General features: G+C 30.9%; 1 protein-coding gene across 1 annotated transcript; it reads right to left on the bottom strand.

The window, feature by feature from the left end:
• Positions 1-337: 337 nt before the first annotated feature.
• LOC141284674 (alkaline phosphatase-like) lies at positions 338-20,799 on the bottom strand. Its single transcript, XM_073817665.1, has 11 exons — positions 20,729-20,799; positions 17,377-17,493; positions 13,461-13,576; positions 12,088-12,262; positions 10,786-10,958; positions 8,542-8,682; positions 8,349-8,418; positions 6,965-7,099; positions 6,600-6,791; positions 1,878-1,994; positions 338-1,808 (listed from the first exon to the last, which is right to left on the bottom strand). Exons 1-11 carry the CDS (start codon positions 20,784-20,786, stop codon positions 1,501-1,503), a joined length of 1,602 nt encoding a protein of 533 aa, XP_073673766.1. The 5' UTR covers positions 20,787-20,799; the 3' UTR covers positions 338-1,500.
• Between the last annotated feature and the right edge of the window lie 2,704 nt (positions 20,800-23,503).

The following is a 23,503-nucleotide window of genomic DNA, read 5'->3' as shown; positions in this document are numbered from 1 at the left end:
TGCTAACTAGTGGAAAAACTCCATTAATATAATGAGCTGCAGCTCAAAATACACATTAGATGGAAATATTTTGCATTATGATGGCGTTTGTAGCTTAATTCACTATATCTGAAATAGTTTGAGCACTGCAGTTTAGTTAGTGACAGTTCAACAGGAATTAGTTGAAATGATGCAGTCATACCACTGAAGTTAATCTTACATTTATCAGTATATACTCTAATGAATATTTGAGATATTATTGTTGTATCTGACTAGATCTAGTCTATATAGAGTGATAGTTAATGTAAAAAGAGCAAATGGGAGAAGCAGATGAGCACAAAACCACAGAACAACAAAGTTAAAGAGGGTAAACCTTATTATTCAACTGAATTGCAGCTGATTTGAATTTGCTATTTCGGATACAGATGAAATTACAACAACAGTGGTTGCATACACATATTTTTAATTGCTTAAATAAAATTATAGCTAGGGACATTTTAGTAGTTGCTGGAGAATGTTTGGTTACAACTTTGAGAGCTGTTAGATAAGATTATTACCAGGAGGGACATTCTCATGCTAAAAGCATTTTATTGGACAAAAATCTGTACATGCGGCTGAATGCAAGATGATGACGTTATATTTCTGGACTGTTTCCACTGGAGGAGAAAGACCAATTTGAATCCAATCTGCTTAAGGGGAGACACTGCAGGCAAAAACACCTGTCAAGTTTGAGATTTTGGGCTTTTCGGTGTTTCATAAAGTGTTTTTTTAGACTAGTGGAAAGAAAACATCCAAAAGACACTGTTAAGTGTTTCTTTTATAGCACTTTATCAATGTGTCAATAGATTTCAATTATAATCCATATTTTTAAAGGCCATGAGTTTTGTTCTCCTACACTGAGATATAAATCTCCACTTCAGTTGCACTTACACACACTGAACTTTGCATTTTTATTCCTGTCTATATCCTGAAGGATTTGTTCATATAGAATTGGCTTGATTTTATACAACATTTTATTTCTCAAAAACTGTGAAAAATATATCGTTTTATGCCCGTTCTAAGTATTTTCTGAATTACGGCGTGACAAAATCACCTCTGTAAAAACATTTGACTCTAATATGTCAAAAATTTTAATTAAACAAGAATTTTGAAACTGACTTCATCCAGTGTTTAGATTTTTGTACTAGAAATGTATGCAAATTTGCATTTATTTAATTAAATATTGCCTCATTTGCATATTTAATCCTAACATTTTAGAAAACTTGTAATACAAAAAATGTTTGCAATTATCAATGGAATCGATCAACTCAATAAGTAAGGCGATACCTATTAGTTATTTTTTTTACCCTATTCACCTGCAGTGTCTCGCCTTAATGCAAGATGTGGAAAAAAAACATGTGATGCATTTGCCATTTCATTTTTTTTGTTTTGTTTTTTCGTTTAGACTCCCCAAATCTTATAATTAAAGGGTTTTCTTGACTAAAGGCTTGATATGCTCAGATTATGATTGATTGCTCAGTCTCAGTGCAGTAAAACGCTCATTAATATGCTCAGCATCACTGTCATCAAAGTGCAGAGGGGCGTGTCGGGGGCGGAGCCTCCCACATCAGTGCATGTGAAGGGAATTTCAGTTTGAGCAGTGACAGCGCAGTGTTCCTGATTGGTGCCGACGCAGGATGCGTATGCCATTGCATGTGCGATATAGTTCTGCTCAAAAACACCCTGGAAGAGATGAGCCATGGGGCCGCGGGCAAACAGAGCCACGTCCTCGCCTCCGTGGGTCTCAGAATCCAGCGGGACGGCCGACTGCTGAACGTAGTCGTCAGCGGCTGAGAGAGAGAATGGAATAAACGCCCACATAATATCATAATATAAGAGATGAAATGTGAGATTCTTACTGGTGTCAACATCACGGATGTCTGGACGCTTGTTGTTGGTGATTTTGTGTCCCGGTCCGTTTCCGTACATCAGAGTTGTGTAGGGTAAAAGGTCCATGGCAAAGAGTGGAGACTTTCCTGAGAAACAACATGAGAATTGAGAATTGAGATGATTCAGAATTGAGTCAGAATTTGATCAAAATAAGAGGATCGTACAAAATGCATGTTATTGTGTATTTAGTACTGACCTGAATGAGATATTTCAGATAAAAGATGTTTACATATAGTCCACAAGAGAAGATAATAGTTGAATTTATAAAAATGACCCTGTTCAAAAGTTTACTTAATAAAAAGATTCACAAACCTGCTCTGAGGTTTCGATCTGAATCAAATGATTTACGAACCTGCTCCAAAGTCTCAATCTGAATCAAATGATTTGCGATACGCAAAGTTCTGATTAAATGATTTGTGATTCTCATTCTGAAATTACGATCTGAATCAAATGATTCACGAACCCGCTCCGAAGTCTCGATCTGAATCAAATGATTTACGATACACAAAGTGCTGATTAAATGACTGACGCTTCGAAATTTCGATCTGAATCAAAAGATTTATGAACCTGCTCAATCCGAATCAAATGATTCGTGATATGCTAAGTTTAGATCAAATGATTTACGATACATGCTGCGAAATTATGATCTGAATCAAAAGATTCATGATATGCCAAGTTACGATTAAATGATTCGCAATTTTTGCTTCGAAGTCCCTATCTGAATCAAATGATTCGTGATATGCAAAGTTCCATTCAAATGATTCATGATTTGAATCCAAAGATTCATTAACCGCTATGAAGTCTCGATCTGAATCAAATGATTTGCGAACCCGCTCCAAAATCTTGATCTGAATCAAATGAAATGCGAAGTTCCGATCAAATTATTTGTGATTCACACTTTGAAATTCCGATCTGAATCAAAAGATTTACAAACCTGCTCTGAAGTCTTGATCTGAATCAAATCATTTGCGATACGCGAAGTTCTGATTAAATGATTTGCGATTTGAAATTCTGTTTTGAATCAAAAGATTCACAAACGTACTCCAAAGTCTTGATCTGAATCAAATGATATGCGAATATCTGATCAAATGATTCGCAATTTGCACTTCGAAATTCTGATCTGAATCAAATGATTCACGAACCAGCTCTAAAGTCTCGATCTGAATTAAATGATTTACGATACGCAAAGTGCTGATTAAATGATTTGTGATTCTCATTCTGAAATTCCGATCTGAATCAAAAGATTCACGAACCAGCTCTAAAGTCTCGATCTGAATCAAATGATTTGCGATACACAAAGTGCTGATTAAATGATTGACGCTTCGAAATTTCGATCTGAATCAAAAGATTTATGAACCTGCTCAATCCGAATCAAATGATTCATGATATGCTAAGTTTAGATCAAATGATTCACGATACATGCTGCGAAATTATGATCTGAATCAAAAGATTCATGATATGCCAAGTTACGATTAAATGATTCGCAATTTTTGCTTCGAAGTCCCTATCTGAATCAAATAATTCGTGATATGCAAAGTTCCATTCAAATGATTCATGATTTGAATCAAAAGATTCATTAACCGCTCTGAAGTCTCGATCTGAATCAAATGATTTGCGAACCCGCTCCAAAATCTTGATCTGAATCAAATGATATGCGAAGTTCCGATCAAATTATTTGTGATTCACACTTTGAAATTCCGATCTGAATCAAAAGATTTACAAACCTGCTCTGAAGTCTTGATCTGAATCAAATCATTTGCGATACGTGAAGTTCAGATTAAATGATTTGCGATTTGAAATTCTGTTTTGAATCAAAAGATTCACAAACGTACTCCAAAGTCTTGATCTGAATCAAATGATATGCGAATATCTGATCAAATGATTTGCAATTTGCACTTCGAAATTCTGATCTGAATCAAATGATTCACGAACCAGCTCTAAAGTCCCGATCTGAATCAAATAATTCGTGATATGCAAAGTTCCATTCAAATGATTCATGATTTGAATCAAAAGATTCATTAACCGCTCTGAAGTCTCGATCTGAATCAAATGATTTGCGATTTGCAGTTCGATATTCTGGGCTGAATCAAAAGTTTCACAAACCCGCTCCAAAGTCCTGATCTGAATCAAATGATTTGTGATATGCGAATATCTAAATAAAAATGATTTGCAATCTGCACCTTGAAATTCTGATCTGAATCAAATGATTTGCGAACCCGCTCCAAAGTCTCGATCTGAATTAAATGATTAGTGATACGCAAAGTTCTGATTAAATGATTTGTGATTTGAAATACTGATTTTGATCAAAAGATTCACAAACATACTCCAAAGTCTTGATCTGAATCAAATGATATACGAAGTTCCGATCAAATTATTTGTGATTCACGCTTTGAAATTCCGATCTGAATCAAAAGATTTACAAACCTGCTCTGAAGTCTTGATCTGAATCAAATCATTTGCGATACGCAAAGTTCTGATTTGCGATTTGAAATTCTGTTTTGAATCAAAAGATTCACAAACCCACTTCAAAGTGTCGATCTAAATCATATAATTTGTGAAATGCGAATATCTGATCAAATGATTCGCAATTTGCACTTCGAAATTCTGATCTGAATCAAATGATTCATGAACCAGCTCCAAAGTCTCGATCTGAATCAAATGATTTGCGATATGCAAAGTTCTGATTAAAAAATTTGTGATTCTCATTCTGAAATTATGATCTGAAATTATGACACAAAGTTCCAGTCAAATTATTCACAATTTACGCCTCGAAATTCTAATCTAAATCAAATGATTCATGAACCCTCTCCGCAGGCCCAATCTGAATCAAATGATTTGTTATATGTGCGATGATTCATGATTCACGCTTTAAAATTCCGATCTGAATCAAATGATTTGTGATTCACGCTTCGGAATTTTGATCTGAATCAAAAGATTCACGCACCTGCTCAAATTCCCGATCTGAATCAAATGATTTGTGATACATGAAGTTCCGATTAAATGATTCACAAACCTGCTTCAAAGTCCCAATCTGAATCAAATAATTTACAAACTCACGCTAAAGTGCCAATCTGAATCAAATGATTCATGATTCACGCTTTGAAAATACGATCTGAATCAAAAGATTCATGAACCCACTCCGAAGGCCCAATCTGAATCAAATGATTCGCAATACGTTAAGTTCAGATCAAATGATTCACAATTTGAAATTCTGATTTGAATTAAAAGATTCACAAACCCATTCTGAAGTCTCGATCTGAATTAAATGATTCACGATATGCGAATATCTGATCAAATGATTTGCAATTTGCACTTCGAAATTCCGATCTGAATGAAATGATTTGAGAATCCGTTCCAAAGTCTCGATCTGAATCAAATGATTCGCGATACACAAAGTTCCAGTCAAATTATTCAAACTCCGAAAGTCACAATTTGAATCAAAAGATTCATGAACGCACTCCGAAGGCCCAATCTGAATCAAATGATTCGCAAAGTTCCGATCAAATGATTTGCAATTTGAATAAAAAGATTCATGAACCCGCTCCAAAATCTTGATCTGAATCAAATGATTCATGATATGCGAATATCTGATCAAATGATTTGCAATTTGCACTTCGAATTTCCGATCTGAATCAAATGATTTGCGAACCCGCTCCAAAGTCTCAATCTAAATTAAATGATTCGCGATACACAAAGTTCCAGTCAAATGATTCACGATTCAAATTCGAAATTCCAATCTGAATCAAAAGATTCACAAACCCGCTCCGAAGGCCCAATCTGAATCAAATGATCTGCAATATGCAAAGTTTCAATGAAATGATTTGTGAGTCACGCTTCAAAATTCTGATCTAAAACAAAAGATTCACGAACCCGCTACGAAGTCTTGATCTGAATCAAATGATTCGTGATTCATGCTTTGAAATTTTGATCTGAATCTAAAGATTCATGAACCCGCTGCGAAGTCCCAATCTGAATAAAATAATTCACGATGATATGCAAATTTCCGATTAAATGATTGGTAAACCTGCTTTAAAGTCTGATGTTGAAATTTGCAAATGAATGGCTCATTTAAACTGTCTTTTTGAACTGGAAGACCGAGTTTAAGTTTGAAACAATCGGAGCGCTTCCAGAAGAAAAAAACATGCATGAAGAGCCGGGGAGTGAAAACATTTTGAATTTGAAGATCAGGGTAAATTTAATTAATTTTGTCTTCTGGAAAACATGTATCTGTAGCCTCTGAAAGGCAGTACTAAATGAAAAAATACGATATTTAGGCAAAATAAGAAAAATGTACACATCTCGAATTCTGTTCAAAAGTTTTCACCCCGTCTCCTAATGCATGGTTTTTCCTTCTGGAGCATCAGTGAGTGTTTGAACCTTCTGTAATAGTTGCATATGAGTCCCTCAGTTGTCCTCAGTGTGAAAAGATGCATCTCAAAATCATACAGTCATTGTTGGAAAGGGTTCAAATAGACAAAAATGATGGAAAAACCAAAGAATTTGTGGAAGCTGAAGGATTTTTCTGAAGAACAGCAGGCAGTTGAACTGTTCAGGACAAACAAGGGACTCATGAACAACTATCACTAGACAAAGTGAAGTATTAAGAGTCAAGTGGGCTCTTGTGGGCTATATTTAAACATCTTTTATGTGAAATATCTTATTCAGGTCAGTACTAGCGAACAGAAACATACCCAGAATGCTGTTTCCTCTGAAGGGGTATCCGTTGAAGGTAAAGGCGTGGGAGTGGTCAGCCGTGACGACCGTCAGAGTCTCCTCCTCATTGGTCAGCGCCAGTCCGCGGGCGATAGCTTCATCGAGGGCAACCGCCTCATGCAGCGCCATGGAAGCGCGACTGTCATGATGTCCCTGATCGATACGACCGCCTGTGAAAGGATACAAATCTGATCAGGTCTGATTGATAAATGTGTGAGATTTTAATTTATAGTGTTTAAATCATCAGACAGTGCTGCTAAACTATTGCACATGGTTTATTCATAAATTCTGATTGATTTTGGAATGGATTTGGGGATGGGTTGGTTGTTTGTAAATTGATTACCTTCCACCAGCAGGAAGAATCCGTTGGGATTTTTCCTCAGGATCTGAATGGCTTTTTCTGTGGTTTCTGAGATGGACGGATCCATATTGGGATCTCTCTCCACATCAAACCGAAGATCACCCGGCTCAAATAGAGCTGGAGAGACCAAAAAATGTCAACATTTTTGTTAAAAGTTCATTTGAAATCTTCATCAAGACAGGGTTATTTTTATTCAAAATAAATATTAGAATAAATACAAATAAATGTAGTAAATATTATAAATTTAAACTTACAATTTTTACAAACATTATGTAATGTTATAATTAGAGTTAGGGTTATTTTAAATGAAAGATTAAATAAAAAATATATATAATAACTATTGTACATATTTAAAAAAAATAAATAAATAAATAAAGTAAAATTGTTAAAAACATTTTAATTGCTAGGGTTAGAGTTAGATGGATTTTAACTGAAAGATTAAAATAAATGTAGTAAATATGATCAATATTACACATAAAATAAAATTATTAAAAACATTTGAATTGTTAAGGTTAGAGAAATATAAAATATAAAACTATAATAAAATAATATTGTAAATATTCAAAAAAAAAATGAAATAAAGAAATTGTTAAAAACATTTTAATTGCTATCGTTAGAGTTACTTGAAAGATTAAATACAAATAATATAATAAATATGATAAATATTACAAATAAATACAAATAAAATAATATTAGAAAAAAGTTTGGTTATTGTAATTAAAATAAAACTTAAATAAAAATAAATGTAATAAATATAAATATTAAAAATAAAATTTAAATAAAACAAATAAAAATTAATGTCATAAATATTATAGATATTACAAATTAATGCAAATAAAAAAAACAATAAAACATTTTAATTGTTATAGTCAGAGTTAGGGTTATTTTAACTGAAAGAAAGATAAAATATAGTTTTATAAACATTTTAATTGTTAGGACTAAAGTTATGTTTTTTTTGTTTTTATTAAAAAAAGATTAAGTAGTATAAATAAAGATAACAATAATAAGTATTTAAAATATTTAAAAAATAAAATAAATATAAAATATATTACCTGAAAAACGTAAACTAAATAAAAATGTAAAATGTTGTCTTGGTAACTAACTGAAATAAGTTTAAGTAACTAACTGGAAATAAACAATAAAAAAAGAACTTAAATGAATATAAAAAAGAATTTATACCTAAATATTAATATTAAAAAAAAAACAAACGCATACAACAAAATGGCTACAAAATTAAACTAAAATTAAAATGTAAATCAAGCTTAATTAAAAATATTAACAAAAACTTGTATGAAGCTCATGAGCTCAGTTGCTCTGGTTTAGAAACTCAAACCCATTTGTTTTTATCTTTATAAATGCCTCTCACCCATCAGATAATCAGTTTTTTCAGGATCCACAGCATCAAAGTCCGTCTTATTCCACACGTATCTCGCAACCTACACATTTATCAGAAATATTGCATGTAAAGATGATGCTGAAATATGTTTTCAGCATTCTTTAAGATATCAAAATGTTTACTTTTTTATTAATAAACCAGATGCTCTTCTGGTTCTCCTCACCTTTCCCTCCTTCATGCTCAGCCACTCATCTATGAGGTTTCTGTTGTCTTCTCTCTTTCCCTGTGCGCTCAGATCTGCGGGATACTCCGGATCGGGAAACCCTTTAGGCGTCATGTACTTCCGTCCTCCTCCGATGATCACCTGCATGTGCACAAAGTCATCTGTTTGCTCTCAAGGTTTCATCAGGTAAAAGAACACTGAGTGCAAATGATACGACTACAGTAAACAATTTCTAAATGAGTTTGTTTGTTCATCAGATTTGGAGAAATTTTTTTTTGTGTGTCTTTTTATTGTTTTATGGTTCTTTCTATCGTTCTTTCTATCATTCTTTCGGTCATTTTACAGTTTTCTTTTGGTCATTTTATGGTTCTTTTCTTTTTTTTTTAAAGTCATTTTCCTGGATTTTTTCAATAGAGGAAGTGTTATTATAGATTATGGACTCATATTTTAGCTGGAAACAACAGTTTGAAGTTAAAAACATCTTAATTATGGATTCATGTCTTACAAACACACAACTTCTAGCTTCACTAGACGTTAATTGATGGACTGGACGAGTATTGTGGATTATCAATGGATCCACTGCAGTGAATGGGTGCCGTCAGAATGAGAGTCCAAACAGCTGATAAAAACATCACAAAAATCCACAAGTAATCCACACCACTCCAGTCCATCAGTTAACATCTGGAGAAGACAAAAGATGCATGTTTGTAAGAAACAAACCCATCTTTAAGATGTTTTTAACTAAAATACGAGTCCATAATTCATAATAACGCTTCCTCCAGTGAAAAAGTGGTCTGGTCTGAATCAGGAGAGAAATCTGCACAGATCAAGCACCGTTTACGAGACAAAACAGCTCTAAACTTTAACATTCTGACGGAACCCATTCACTCCAGAGGATCCATTGGTGAGACAGTGAGGAAATCACACATTTCTACAGATCTGATGACAAATTCTATTGTTTTATCATTCCTTCTGTCATTGTATTTTTCTTTCTAATGTCTTTTCTATCATTGTTTAATATTTTTCTATCAGTCATTCTATCATTTTATGGTTCTTTTTTATAATTTTTTTCTATCTTACAGTTCTTTCTATCATCTTATTAGTGTTTTATTGTTCTTTCTGTCATTTTATAGTTCTTTCTACGATTTTATCATACTTTGTCAATTTTTCTAATGTTTTATCGTTTTATCTTTTGAAATATTTTATTTATTCTATTTAATTCTTTCTATCATTTTACAGTTTTTTATATCGTTTTATTTTTTTTCCAAGTGTTTTTACAGTTCTTTCTGTCGCTTTATGATTCTTTTCTATTTTTAAAAAGTCCATCTTCTGTTTTCTCTCACATCAAAATCCAGCCACATATTTGTTGTTTAGGACTGTTTTGTCTTGTAAACGGTGTTTGATCTGTGCAGATTTCTCTCCTGATTCAGACCAGACCACTTTTTCACTGGAGGAAGCGTTATTATGGATTATAGACTCGTATTTTAGATAAAAACGTCTTGATGGATTTGTTTCAGCTCTTGTCTTCTTAAGATGTTAACTGATGGACCGGAGTGGTGTGGATTACCAATGGATCCATTGCAGTGAATGGGTGCCGTCAGAATGAGAGTCCAAACATCACAATAATCCACAAGTAATCCACACCACTCCAGTCCTTCAGCGAACATCTTGAGAAAACAAAAGCTGCGTGTTTCTAAGAAACAAATCTATCTTTAAGACATTGTTTTTTAAAACTAAGTCCATAATCCCTAAAAACACTTCCTTCAGTAAAAAAAAAAGTGGTCTGGTCTGAATCAGGAGAGAAATCTGCACAGATCAAGCACCGCTTAAAGCAAAAACAGCTCTAAACAATTATGTAGGTGAATTTTGATGTGAGAGACAACAAAAGATGGACTTTTTTCACTGGCGGAAGCTTTGATATGGATTATGGACTCATATTTTTGTTAAAAACATCTTAATGCTGGATTTGTTTCAGCTTTTGTCTTCTCCAGATGTTCACTGATGGACTGGAGTGGCGTGGATTACTTGTGGATTATTGTGATGTTTTTATCAGCCGTTTGGACTCTCATTCTGACGGCACCCATTCACTGCAATGGATCCATTGGTGAGCAAGTGATGGAATGACACATGTCTACAAATCTGATCCTAATCTTGAATGACCTGAGGATGAGCACAACTACTGCTTTAACATGGCCATGTTGCACTTCTGATATAAATGCAAACAGTGTCAAACGTCTCTCTCACGTCTATGTCTGTGTTTCGGAGCAGCTGCGAGGCGATATCCACACAGCCTTCTGTGACGGCAGACGAGGGCAGGTCGGCATCGCTGTACCAGGTCCGGCTGACGCTGTGGGCGTATGAAGCAGCAGGCGTGGCGTGTTGAACACGTGTTGTCGTCACTATTCCCACAGATTTACCTTAAGAGAAACACACATCAGTCGTGCTCTGATTTATGATATTAATACATATTATGCATGTACAGTGCCTTGCAAAAGTATTCACACCCCTTTATTTTTTTCACATTTAGTTATGTTGCAGCATTATGTAAAACTGCTTTAAATTACTTTTTTTCCCACATCAATCTACATCTCATACACCATAATGACAAAGCACAAAACAGGTTTGTAACAAAAAACTGAAAAGATACCGTTGCTTAAGTATTCATACCCTTTTCTGGGACACTCGAAATTTAGCTCAGGAGCATTCATATTGCTTCTAGATGTTCCTACACTTGGAGTGGAGTTAAACTGTGGCAAATTCATTCGAATGAGTCTGATTTAGAAAGGCACACACCTCTCAGAAAAGGTCTAACAGCTGAAAATGCATCTCAGAGCAAAAACCAAGATAACTGCCTGTAGAGCTCAGTGATAGACTTGCGTTAAGGCGATGATCTAGAGAAGAGTTCAGAAACAAATCTGCTGCATTGACGGTTCACAGAAGCATTCTCCATAATGGAAGACGATTGGAGCAACTAGGACTCTAGAAAATGTCTGCCAGCCCCCATCCAAGCTGACAGAGATGGAGAGGTGAAAAGGTGAGGCAAAGAATGGCAGATAATTGCCAAATGCAGATGTGCAAAGCTTGTCACATCAGACCCAAAAAGACTTGAGGCTGTAAAGGGGCTTCAACTATGTACTGAGTTAAGGGTATGAATACTTATGCAATCTACTTATTTCAGTGTTTTATTTTTAATAGATTTGTAAAATTTGCAAATCTGTTTTTTGCTTTGTCATTATTATGGTGTATGGAGTGTAAATTGATGTGGGGGAAAACTAATTTAAAGCAGTTTAACATAATGCTGCAACAATACAAAATGTGAAAAAAAATGAATACTTTTGCAAGGCACTGTATATATTTATCCTCCTGAGACCCAGCATTATATTTTACTGCATAATTTATTTATCTATCAAACTTTAAGCCTTAAAACTACTTTAAACTTCAAACTATTTTAGACTTAAAACCATCAAACTTAATTTAAACTTTTTAAACTTTCTGGTCCGGCTTTCTCAAGTTCTAGTTTAAGAGTGAAATCCTCTGTTGGTGTACCTGCATCTTTAGCCCATTTGAGGATGGACGTCACCTCGTTGCCTTTCTGTGAGCTACACACACCGCTGCGAGCGGCTGCGCTCACACCTACAGTGTTCAGGTTGGTTTTGACTCCACACAGATACGCTGTAGCCGTCGACGCGCTGTCAGGAATCTGAAAATTCACCGAATACACCTGCAAACACACACATTTACAGTCACTAATAGTTTGATGCATGGGTTATAAAGGAAATGGGAAAAAAGTTAGAGTAAATATTATATGAACATTAAACAAAAATGCTGTATTGGCAAATAACTGAAATAAGTTTAAGCACTAAAATTACTAACTGGAAATAAATAAGAATAAAAAAGATTTTAAAAATGCCAAAAGCACATAAAAGGAATAAAAAAATATATAGTATATAAATAATACTAAAATAATCATTTAACTACAACTAAAATTATTACAAACCTTTTTTAATTGAACTAAAACATAAATATTAGATGCAAGACTTAAACTTAGAAATGTTGCCTTGCCAACTTAAGTTGAAATACTAAAACTGTTAACTGGGAAAATAATGCCAAAAGCACATAAATAATACTAAAAACAAAATAAAAAAAATAGTTTATATAATAAACTATTTATAGTATATAAAATTACTTAAATAATTGTGGAACTATAACTAAAACTAAAACATTTTAATAAAATAATTTAAATTAATTTAACTAAAGTTAAAGATGAAAAACTTAGACTAAACAAACTTTAAAAATATTGCAATTGGAACTGAAATCAATTTAAGTGGAAGCACTAAAATTACTAACTGGTAGAAAATAAACAAAAAAACTAATATAAATGACAAAACACGTAATTATTTAAAATGAAATTAAAATGAAAATATAACTTAATTCATGTAAACAAAATATTCATAAAAAACTATGATAGTATGCAAGCAATACTAAAATATTAATTTAACTAAAATTTAAGTTAACTGGAATTCAATTTAAATATTAGATGACATTTAATTTCAATTTTGCCTTGGCAACTAAAATTACAAACTGGAAATAAATCAAAACTACTAAAATTAAAACTGAATTAAAAATAAATTAAAACTTAACAGTAATATTTTCAAAAAAACACAAGCACATAACAAAATTATTAAGAATGATATCAAATTAAAATGAAAACTGAAAATATATCAAATAAAAGCAAATTAAAAATATGAATAAAAACTATAATAGTATTTAATAATACTAAAATAACTTATTGATATTGTGAAGAGTGAAACTGACACTTTTTTAAAACATTGATTCTGGCTCAACCAATGGGGTGAGTTTGTGGGCAGATCTATTTGTTTGACTGACCAATGATAGACTTAAGGAAACCTGTTTGTTACCTTAGACAGACCCACATACGGGAAGGTGTCCATATTCATGACGGTCTCCTCTCCAGAGCGGTTCTGTAACTGACCCTTCAGGATCCGTGCAGCGGTGATGGTGGTTATACCCATACCTGTCCAAATTAATAAAAAATAAAAACACACTCCATCATCACATCCACAGGCTGCTCACTGCATATCGCACACAAACGTCTGAAATGGCCTAATCTGATTGGCTGATGCATAGTTTGTGTGCTGAGCTTTAAGGCAAAACACTACAGTTTTCACTTTCATTTTGGTCTATATTGCTTTTATAATATTATAGTCTTCTAGTCTAGTGGAAAGAAAACATCCAAAATACATATTTAAGTGTTAATTCTATTATACGTTTTCTGTTTGCCTGTAGATTTCAATTACAATACATGTCTTTGAAGAGTTTTTTCTCTACTTTAGCAGCACTTACATACACCAAAACTTACAGTTTTATTCATATTCATATTATGAAAGTTTTTACTGAGGGGTTTGTTTAAATGTCATTCACATGGTTTTAAAAATTTTTTTTTCACTTCTATCTATTTGCGTCTATAGGTTTCAAATACAATACATATCTTAAAAAGAGCTTTTTTTCTCTTCTTCAGCAGCACTTACATACACCAAAAATAAGAGTTTTTTCTGTCTATATTCAAAAAAGTTTTTATTCATATGGTTTTATTATTGCACTTTATCTATTTACGTCTATATATTTCAATTACAATACATATCTTTAAATAGTTTTTTTCTCTTCTTCAACAGCACTTACATAAACCAAAACTTAAGAGTTTTATTTCTGTCTATATTCCGAAGGTTTTTATTTCTGTCTATATTCTGAAGGTTTTTTACTGAGGGGTTTGTTTATATATCATTCACATGGTTTTATTATTGCACTTTATCTATTTACGTCTATAGATGTCAATTACAATACATATCTTTAAAGAGTTTTTTCTCTACTTTAGCAGCACTTACATACACCAAAACTTACAGTTTTATTCATATTCAAGTTATGAAAGTTTTTACTGAGGGGTTTGTTTATATGTCATTCACATGGTTTTACATTTTTTTTTCACTTTATCTATTTGAGTCTATAGGTTTCAAATACAATACATATCTTTAAAGAGTTTTTTTCTCTACTTCAGCAGCACTAACATATACCAAAACTTACAGTCTTATTCCTATCTATATTCTGAAAGTTTTTACTGAGGGGTTTGTTTATATATCATTCACATGGTTTTATTATTGCACTTTATCTATTTACGTCTATAGATGTCAATTACAATACATATCTTTAAAGAGTTTTTTCTCTACTTTAGCAGCACTAACATATACCAAAACTTAGAGTTTTATTTCTGTCTATATTCTGAAGGTTTTTACTGAGGGGTTTGTTTATATATCATTCACATGGTTTTATTATTGCACTTTATCTATTTACATCTATAGATGTCAATTACAATACATATCTTTAAAGAGTTTTTTCTCTACTTTAGCAGCACTTACATACACCAAAACTTAGAGTTTTATTCCTATCTATATTCTGAAAGTTTTTACTGAGGGGTTTGTTTATATATCATTCACATGGTTTTATTATTGCACTTTATCTATTTACGTCTATAGATGTCAATTACAATACATATCTTTGAAGAGTTTTTTTTCTCTACTTTAGCAGCACTTACATACACCAAAACTTAGAGTTTTATTCCTATCTATATTCTGAAAGTTTTTACTGAGGGGTTTGTTTATATATCATTCACATGGTTTTATTATTGCACTTTATCTATTTACGTCTATAGATGTCAATTACAATACATATCTTTAAAGAGTTTTTTCTCTACTTTAGCAGCACTTACATACACCAAAACTTACAGTTTTATTCCTATCTATATTCTGAAAGTTTTTACTGAGGGGTTTGTTTATATATCATTCACATGGTTTTATTATTGCACTTTATCTATTTACGTCTATAGATGTCAATTACAATACATATCTTTAAAGAGTTTTTTCTCTACTTTAGCAGCACTTACATACACCAAAACTTACAGTTTTATTCATATTCATATTATGAAAGTTTTTACTGAGGGGTTTGTTTATATGTCATTCACATGGTTTTACTTTTTTTTTCACTTTATCTATTTGCGTCTATAGGTTTCAAATACAATACATATCTTTAAAGAGTTTTTTTCTCTACTTCAGCAGCACTAACATACACCCAAACTTACAGTTTTATTCCTATCTATATTCTGAAAGTTTTTACTGAGGGGTTTGTTTATATATCATTCACATGGTTTTATTATTGCACTTTTTCTATTTACGTCTATAGATGTCAATTACAATACATATCTTTAAAGAGTTTTTTCTCTACTTTAGCAGCACTTACATACACCAAAACTTAGAGTTTTATTCCTATCTATATTCTGAAGGTTTTTACTGAGGGGTTTGTTTATATATCATTCACATGGTTTTATTATTGCACTTTATCTATTTACGTCTATAGATGTCAATTACAATACATATCTTTAAAGAGTTTTTTCTCTACTTCAGCAGCACTTACATACACCAAAACTTAGAGTTTTATTTTTGTCTATATTCTGAAGGTTTTTACTGAGGGGTTTGTTTATATATCATTCACATGGTTTTATTATTGCACTTTTTCTATTTACGTCTATAGATGTCAATTACAATACATATCTTTAAAGGGTTTTTTCTCTACTTCAGCAGCACTTACATACACCAAAACTTAGAGTTTTATTTCTGTCTATATTCCGAAGGTTTTTACTGAGGGGTTTGTTTATATATCATTCAAATGGTTTTATTATTGCCCTTGATCTATTTACGTCTATAGATGTCAATTACAATACATATCTTTAAAGAGTTTTTTCTCTACTTTAGCAGCACTTACATACACCAAAACTTAGAGTTTTATTCCTATCTATATTCTGAAGGTTTTTACTGAGGGGTTTGTTTATATATCATTCACATGGTTTTATTATTGCACTTTATCTATTTACGTCTATAGATGTCAATTACAATGCATATCTTTAAAGAGTTTTTTCTCTACTTCAGCAGCACTTACATACACCAAAACTTAGAGTTTTATTCATATTCATATTATGAAAGTTTTTACTGAGGGGTTTGTTTATATGTCATTCACATGGTTTTAAATTTTTTTTTCACTTTATCTATTTGCATCTATAGGTTTCAAATACAATACATATCTTTAAAGAGTTTTTTCTCTACTTCAGCAGCACTAACATATACCAAAACTTACAGTTTTATTCCTATCTATATTCTGAAAGTTTTTACTGAGGGGTTTGTTTATATATCATTCACATGGTTTTATTATTGCACTTTATCTATTTACGTCTAACAAGATGTCAATTACAACACATATCTTTAAAGAGTTTTTTCTCTACTTCAACAGCACTTACATACACCAAAACTTAGAGTTTTATTTCTGTCTATATTCCGAAGGTTTTTACTGAGGGGTTTGTTCATTTATCATTCACACTGATTTTAATCCAAAACATGGTATTTTCTGATTTATAAAGTGATAAAAAGATAAATCCAAAATCCTCACAGTAAAAATCTTTGACATTTTGAACAAGAATTCTGACTTTATTCAATGCTTAGATTTATACCATAAAAATGTGTGCAAATAAGTAAAATTAAACTAGACAATGCCTCATTTACATAGGTAAACATAACATTTCAGAAAACTTGTAATGTAAAACAATTGTCTTAATGTGCTGTGTACTGTATTACTGTTATGTACTTAATGTAATCAGCTGAGGAAGCATAGTGATATGTATTAGTTAAATTTTAATAAAATAAAATAAAAAATCACTTGCAGTCTTTCACCTTAATCTTAAGCACTTTACTGAAGGTTGTAAAACATTCTTCTTACCGTCACCCAGAAACAGCACAACATTTTTGGCCACATTAGTGTTGAGATTCCTGTTCAGAGCCGAACGCAGTGTGTTTTGAGCTGAACTCCTCCAGAACTCTGGATTCTCCTCTTCAACTGAGAGAAAGACAAACAAATTTTACACAAATTAGTTTTGTGCAAGATATCAATATAAAAACAACTTCCAAAATGAGTTCCCTCTCCTCTGCTCCACTCTCAAACACTCAGGTTTAACCTTCTTCTCATCAAGAAGCATTTTCACTTTCTTTCTTCAGTTGACTTTTTTTTATTTTTAAGATAAAAAGGAACCTTTTATAGGCAATTTTAAGTTTATTTGTTAATGCATCTAAAATGTTGTCATTGAGTACTAAAACTAAAGTGATTGCAAGATTGTTTTCACTTATTGAAACTAATTCAAACTATAATAAAATACAAATATGTGATGAAAAACAAACTTAAACATAAACAAAAATTAGAAATGTTGCTTTAGTAACCAACTGAAATAAGTACTTCAATTCTTAAAAATAAAAAACTAAATAATAAAAATAATAACTAAAAAGTTATAAATTAAAGATATAAACAAATATAATTAGAACAAAAATAATAAAAATGACAAAAGAACATAAAATTACTACAACTTAAACCAAAATGAAAACTATATAAAAATCTTGTAATAGCTCGTAATAAATATTACGAAATACTATATAAATAAAACTGAAATGTCACTGTCCTGAAAGAACTGCATGTCCTTTTTCATTTTTATGTTTTACAGAATATTAAAAATAAAATCTAATTCAAAATATTAATAAATACTACAATAATATAGAAACAAACAAATAAATAAATAAATATAAAACACCACTTTTATTCGATTTTCTATTTTCAGATTTCGGTTGAAAAGACCATTCAGGTTGAATTTAAAAATGAATGAATGGTTAAAGGGAGAATTTCACCTGTAAAGCTCTATATATATTATGTCATTATATAATCTACAGTGTCCAAAAGCAACCACAGGGGGAAACTGACACACACACATAGAAATTCATACATGCTGGAGTTTTATTCTGTGGTTTGTGAGATCTCTAATACCCCAATCATTTCTCCCAGACAGCAGTGAGAGATCAAATGAACAGAAATCTCCTGCTTCCAAGACATTTCTCCTGGGAAAGCGATGCCAGTGAATGAAAGAGAGCAGCTGTCTGAAGACAGAAGCGCAGGAACCCTTCAGAACGACTCCAAATGACTTTGATGTGGAGTGGATCCTCTTGAAAGTGGACCGGGGTGCATTGAATTCACGCGCCGCAGGCATTAATTAGAAAAAACAGCTCAAAACTCAAACCCACACACTTTTTAGAGATGAAAAGCGCTCGTCCACTCAGTGGAGATGGTTACTTAACCATACGCCTCTCTATCTCTCTGAATAATACAGCAGATACAGTACAGGCCAAAAACTACTAGAAAAAACAAAACCTTTTTTTATAATATAGTGCTGGTTTGATGCAACTAAATGACCATGAATATGACAAAACCAGTCTTAAGTAGCACAGGTATATTTTTAGCAATAGCCAAAAATGCATTATTTTATGCCCAAAATCATTGGAATTCTAAGATCATGCTTTTAAAAAACCAAAAAAACGAAATTTTTGTGCATTTTCTACTATTAATACATCAAACCTTAAGTTTTGAACTTCATTTGGACAACTTTAAAGGCGATTTTCTCAATATTTCGATTTAAAAAAAAAAAAAGTAATTTTCAAATAGTTGTATCGGCTTCAAAAATTACAGTTTTGCTCATTATTTGTCTGAGACACTGCAGGCAAAAACACTGTTTTTTCACGCACCTGTTAAGGCAGATTTTGGGCTGTTTGTTCTTTCAGACTAGTGAAAAGAAAACACCCAAAAACACAAGTGTTTCTTTTATAGCACTTTATCTATTTGTGTCGAAAGATTTCAATTACAATACATATTTCTGGCTGTTTTTTCAAAATGACTTTAATCTCGTACATTGAGCCATAAATCTCCACTTCAGTAATTTTACATTTTTATTTTTGTCTATATTCTGAAGGTTTTTACGGAGGAATTTGTTCATATATAATTTGCTTGATTTTATACATTTTATGCCCCCAAAAAACTTAAAATATTTAGACTCCATTATTGCTAAATTAAACAAGAATTTTGAAACTGACTTCATCCAGTGTTTCGAATTTTGTAATACATTTTTTTTTACCCTATTCCCCTGCAGTGTCTTGTTATCTGGTAAATGACCCAAAATTAAGTTTATTTGCCAATCTCATTTTTACTTTAAATTGAGTTTAATTTTCTGAGCCTAATAGATGTTTTTTCTTGTTTTAGAACAGACAAAAAAACTATTTTAAATTGTATGGGTCAGCATTATCGATTTTTCTTTTATTCCAAAAATCATTCAGATATTAAGATCATGTTCCATGAAGATATTTAGTCAATTTCCTACCATAAATACATCTAAACTTAATTTTTGATTAGTAATATGCATTGCTCAGAACTTCATATGAACAACTTTAAAGGTGATTTTCTCAATATTTAGATTTTTTACACCCTCAGATATCAAGTTTTCAAATATTGTCCTATCCTAACAAACCAAACATTAATGGAAAGCTTATTTATTTGGTTTCAGATGATGCATAAATCTCAAATCTAATAAAAAATGACACTTATGTTTTCCAGGGTCACATATACTCTATGGTTGCATGTCCTAAAAATACCCAAAATATGATTTTTTTTTAATGGTATATATACAGTATACACTGTAAAAAGCAGTGAAATATTATTAGAATTTCAAATAGCTCTTTTCTATGTGCATATCTGATAAAATGTAATTTCAAAACTGAATTTTCAGCATCATTACTTTGTCTTCAATGTCACATGATCCTTCAGAAATCATTGCAATGTACTGATTTGCTGCTCTAAAAACATTTCTGATTATTTTCACTGCTGAAAGCAGTTGTGCTGCACAATGTTTTTGTGGAACCCATCATGTGTTTTATTTTGTAATGATTCACTGATGAATAAAAATTCAAAAGAACAGCATTTATTTATAATAGAAATCTTTTGGAACATTATAAATGTCTTCACTGTCAATTTTAATCAATTTAATGTGTCCTTGATGTATAAAAGTATTTATTTCTTAGGGGGAAAAAAGTGTAAAAAAATTCCAGATGCCAAACTGACAGCTCTACCGTGTCAAAACAACAACAAAAAATATGTTTAGATTATTTATGTGACTAATTACTATATTTAAATACATCCCAAACCCCATCATATTATTAAAATAGTTAGTTTTGTAGGTATAAGTCCATAAAGAGGTGCGTCTCACCTGATCCAGAGCTCATGGACAGAAGATAACAGAGGACGGACACACGGACAGCAAACATGACGAGACCACAGCCGGACACTCAGAAAACACACAAGAAACTGATAAACCATAAATCCCTTCAGACAGACGACCTCTGACCCTCAGCTGATGCAAACACCGTCTCCACCAATCAGCACGCAGATCAGGGACAATCCAAGAGTTCATGGACACTGGAAACACATGTGCGTAAATGATCCCTGATAAACACTAATGAGCGACTGTAAACTTACTGTAATAAATTAATCTCTTCCTCAGTATCTTTGACTTGCTTAACAGTATAAATATGTTAACATTCTTAAATCAAATTACATTCAGGATGTATTTAAATATAGTATGGAGGATATATATTTTTATAAATTATATATATTTCACAATAATATATTTTTATTTCAATTATAAATAAATACATAAATAAATAAATGTAGAAATACATAAATTAATCAACAAATAAATAAATGAATAAACATGAAACTGATGTAAATAAATAAATGGAGCAATGCAAAGGAAAATAAATATTTAAATGCATGAATAAATAAATTTGTCAAGTGTAATTTTTTAATTGTGCTATTTCTGTACCAATTGTGCATATCTGCATTTATTTATTTCCACATTTACTTTATGCATTTCTACATTTATTTCCACATTCATGTTTTTTTGTTTGTTGATTCATTCATTTTTGCATTTCTACATTTATTTATTTCAGCATTCATGTATTTATTTATATTATTTTATTTGTTTGTTGATTAATTAAATAATTAATGTATTTTCTACATTTATTTATTTATTCCTTTATTTATCTACATTTATTTATGCATTTCTACATCCATTTATTTCAGCATTCATGTATGTATGTATTTATGAATTAATTTATTTAATGATTAATTAATTTATATATTTCTACATTTATTTATTTCAGGATTCATGTATTTATTAATTAATGAATTAATTGATTCATTTATTGATTAATGTATTTCTACATTTTTTATTCCTTAATTTATATATTTATGTACTTCTACATTTATTCATTTATGTATCAATTCATTTATTTATACTTAAGTCATTTCTCGCCCTCCATAATATAGTAATTAGTCACATAAATTATATATTATATATTTATAAAAAATGTATTATATATATATTTTTGTTTGTTTGTTGATTAATTAAATAATTAATGTATTTCTACATTTATTTATTTTAGCATTCATGTATTTATTTATTAATTAATTCATTTGTTGATTATTTAATTTATGCAGTTGTACATTTATTTATTTCAGCATTCATGTATTTATTTATATTATTTTATTTGTTTGTTGATTAATTAATAATTAATGTATTTCTACATTTATTTATTTCAGCAATCATGTATTTATTTATTTGTTGATAATTCATGTATTTTCTACATTTATTTATTTATTCCTTTATTTATGTACTTCTACATTCATTTATTTCAGCATTCATGTAGGCTATGTATGTATTTATGAATTAATTTATTTAATGATTAATTAATTTATATATTTCTACATTTATTTATTTCAGGATTCATGTATTAATGAATTAATTAATTGATATATTTATTAATTAATGTATTTCTACATTTATTTATTCCTTAATTTATGTATTTATGTACTTCTACATTTATTCATTTATGTATCAATTCATTTATTTATACTTAAGTCATTTCTCGCCCTCCATAATATAGTAATTAGTCACATAAATTATATATAAATATATATATATATTTATAAAAAAATTATTATATATAAATATTATATATATATATATATATATATATATATTTTTTTTTTTTTTTTTTGACATGGTAGAGCCAGTAAAGACATTTATAATGTTCCAAAGGTTTCATATTTCAAATAAATGCCATTCTTTTGAACTTTCTACTCATCTGTGAATTATTAAAAATAAAACGTATGATGGGTTCCACAAAAATATTGTGCAGCAAAACTGTTTTCAACTTTGATAATAAACAGATATGTTTCATGAGCAGCAAATCAAGATCACAGAAATAAATTACATAGTAACAGCCATTTTAAATTCTAATAGTATTTCACTATTTTTGATGATTTTTTATATATATATATGTGCCATAAAAAAACTAAACTAAACTAAAAACTAAAAGTTTGTTCTTGTTTCAAGCAAAAACACCAATCATAAGGGTTTATTTTTTAAATAAATAGATTTTATACATAAACTTAAAGCTGAATAAATATGTTTTCCATTGAAAATCAGCAAAAAAAGATCTTAGAAAGAGCTTTTGACATACTTACGGTAGGAAATTTACAAAATATCTTCATGGAACATCATCTTTACTTAACATCTATGACTTCTGAAAAGAAAAATCAATCATTTTGACCCACACAATGCATTTTTGGCTATTTCTACAAATACACCCGTGATCCTTAAAACTGGTTTTGTCTTCCAGGGTCACAAATATATCTTAATTAAGAAATGTTTAGATATTTGTACTAAAAAAATGTGATTTTGATCCTTCACCGCAATCCTTTAGGGTTTAATGATTATTATAAGCAACTGATATGAGGATATTTATGAATGAAGAGCCATAAAAGAGGATAAAACCAACAGATTAGCATCAGACAGATAAAAGCTTGGCTTATATAACGCAGATAACACTCATTTATCAAATCATTGACTATATTTCACACACTAAACAAAGAACAAAGTATGAACCTGCATCAATCACAACACAATCTTGTCTAAAAG

The sequence above is a fragment of the Garra rufa genome, chromosome 14 (assembly GCF_049309525.1).
Source record: "Garra rufa chromosome 14, GarRuf1.0, whole genome shotgun sequence".
Taxonomy (NCBI): Eukaryota; Metazoa; Chordata; class Actinopteri; order Cypriniformes; family Cyprinidae; genus Garra; species Garra rufa.
This window is presented reverse-complemented; position numbering and strand designations above follow the sequence as displayed.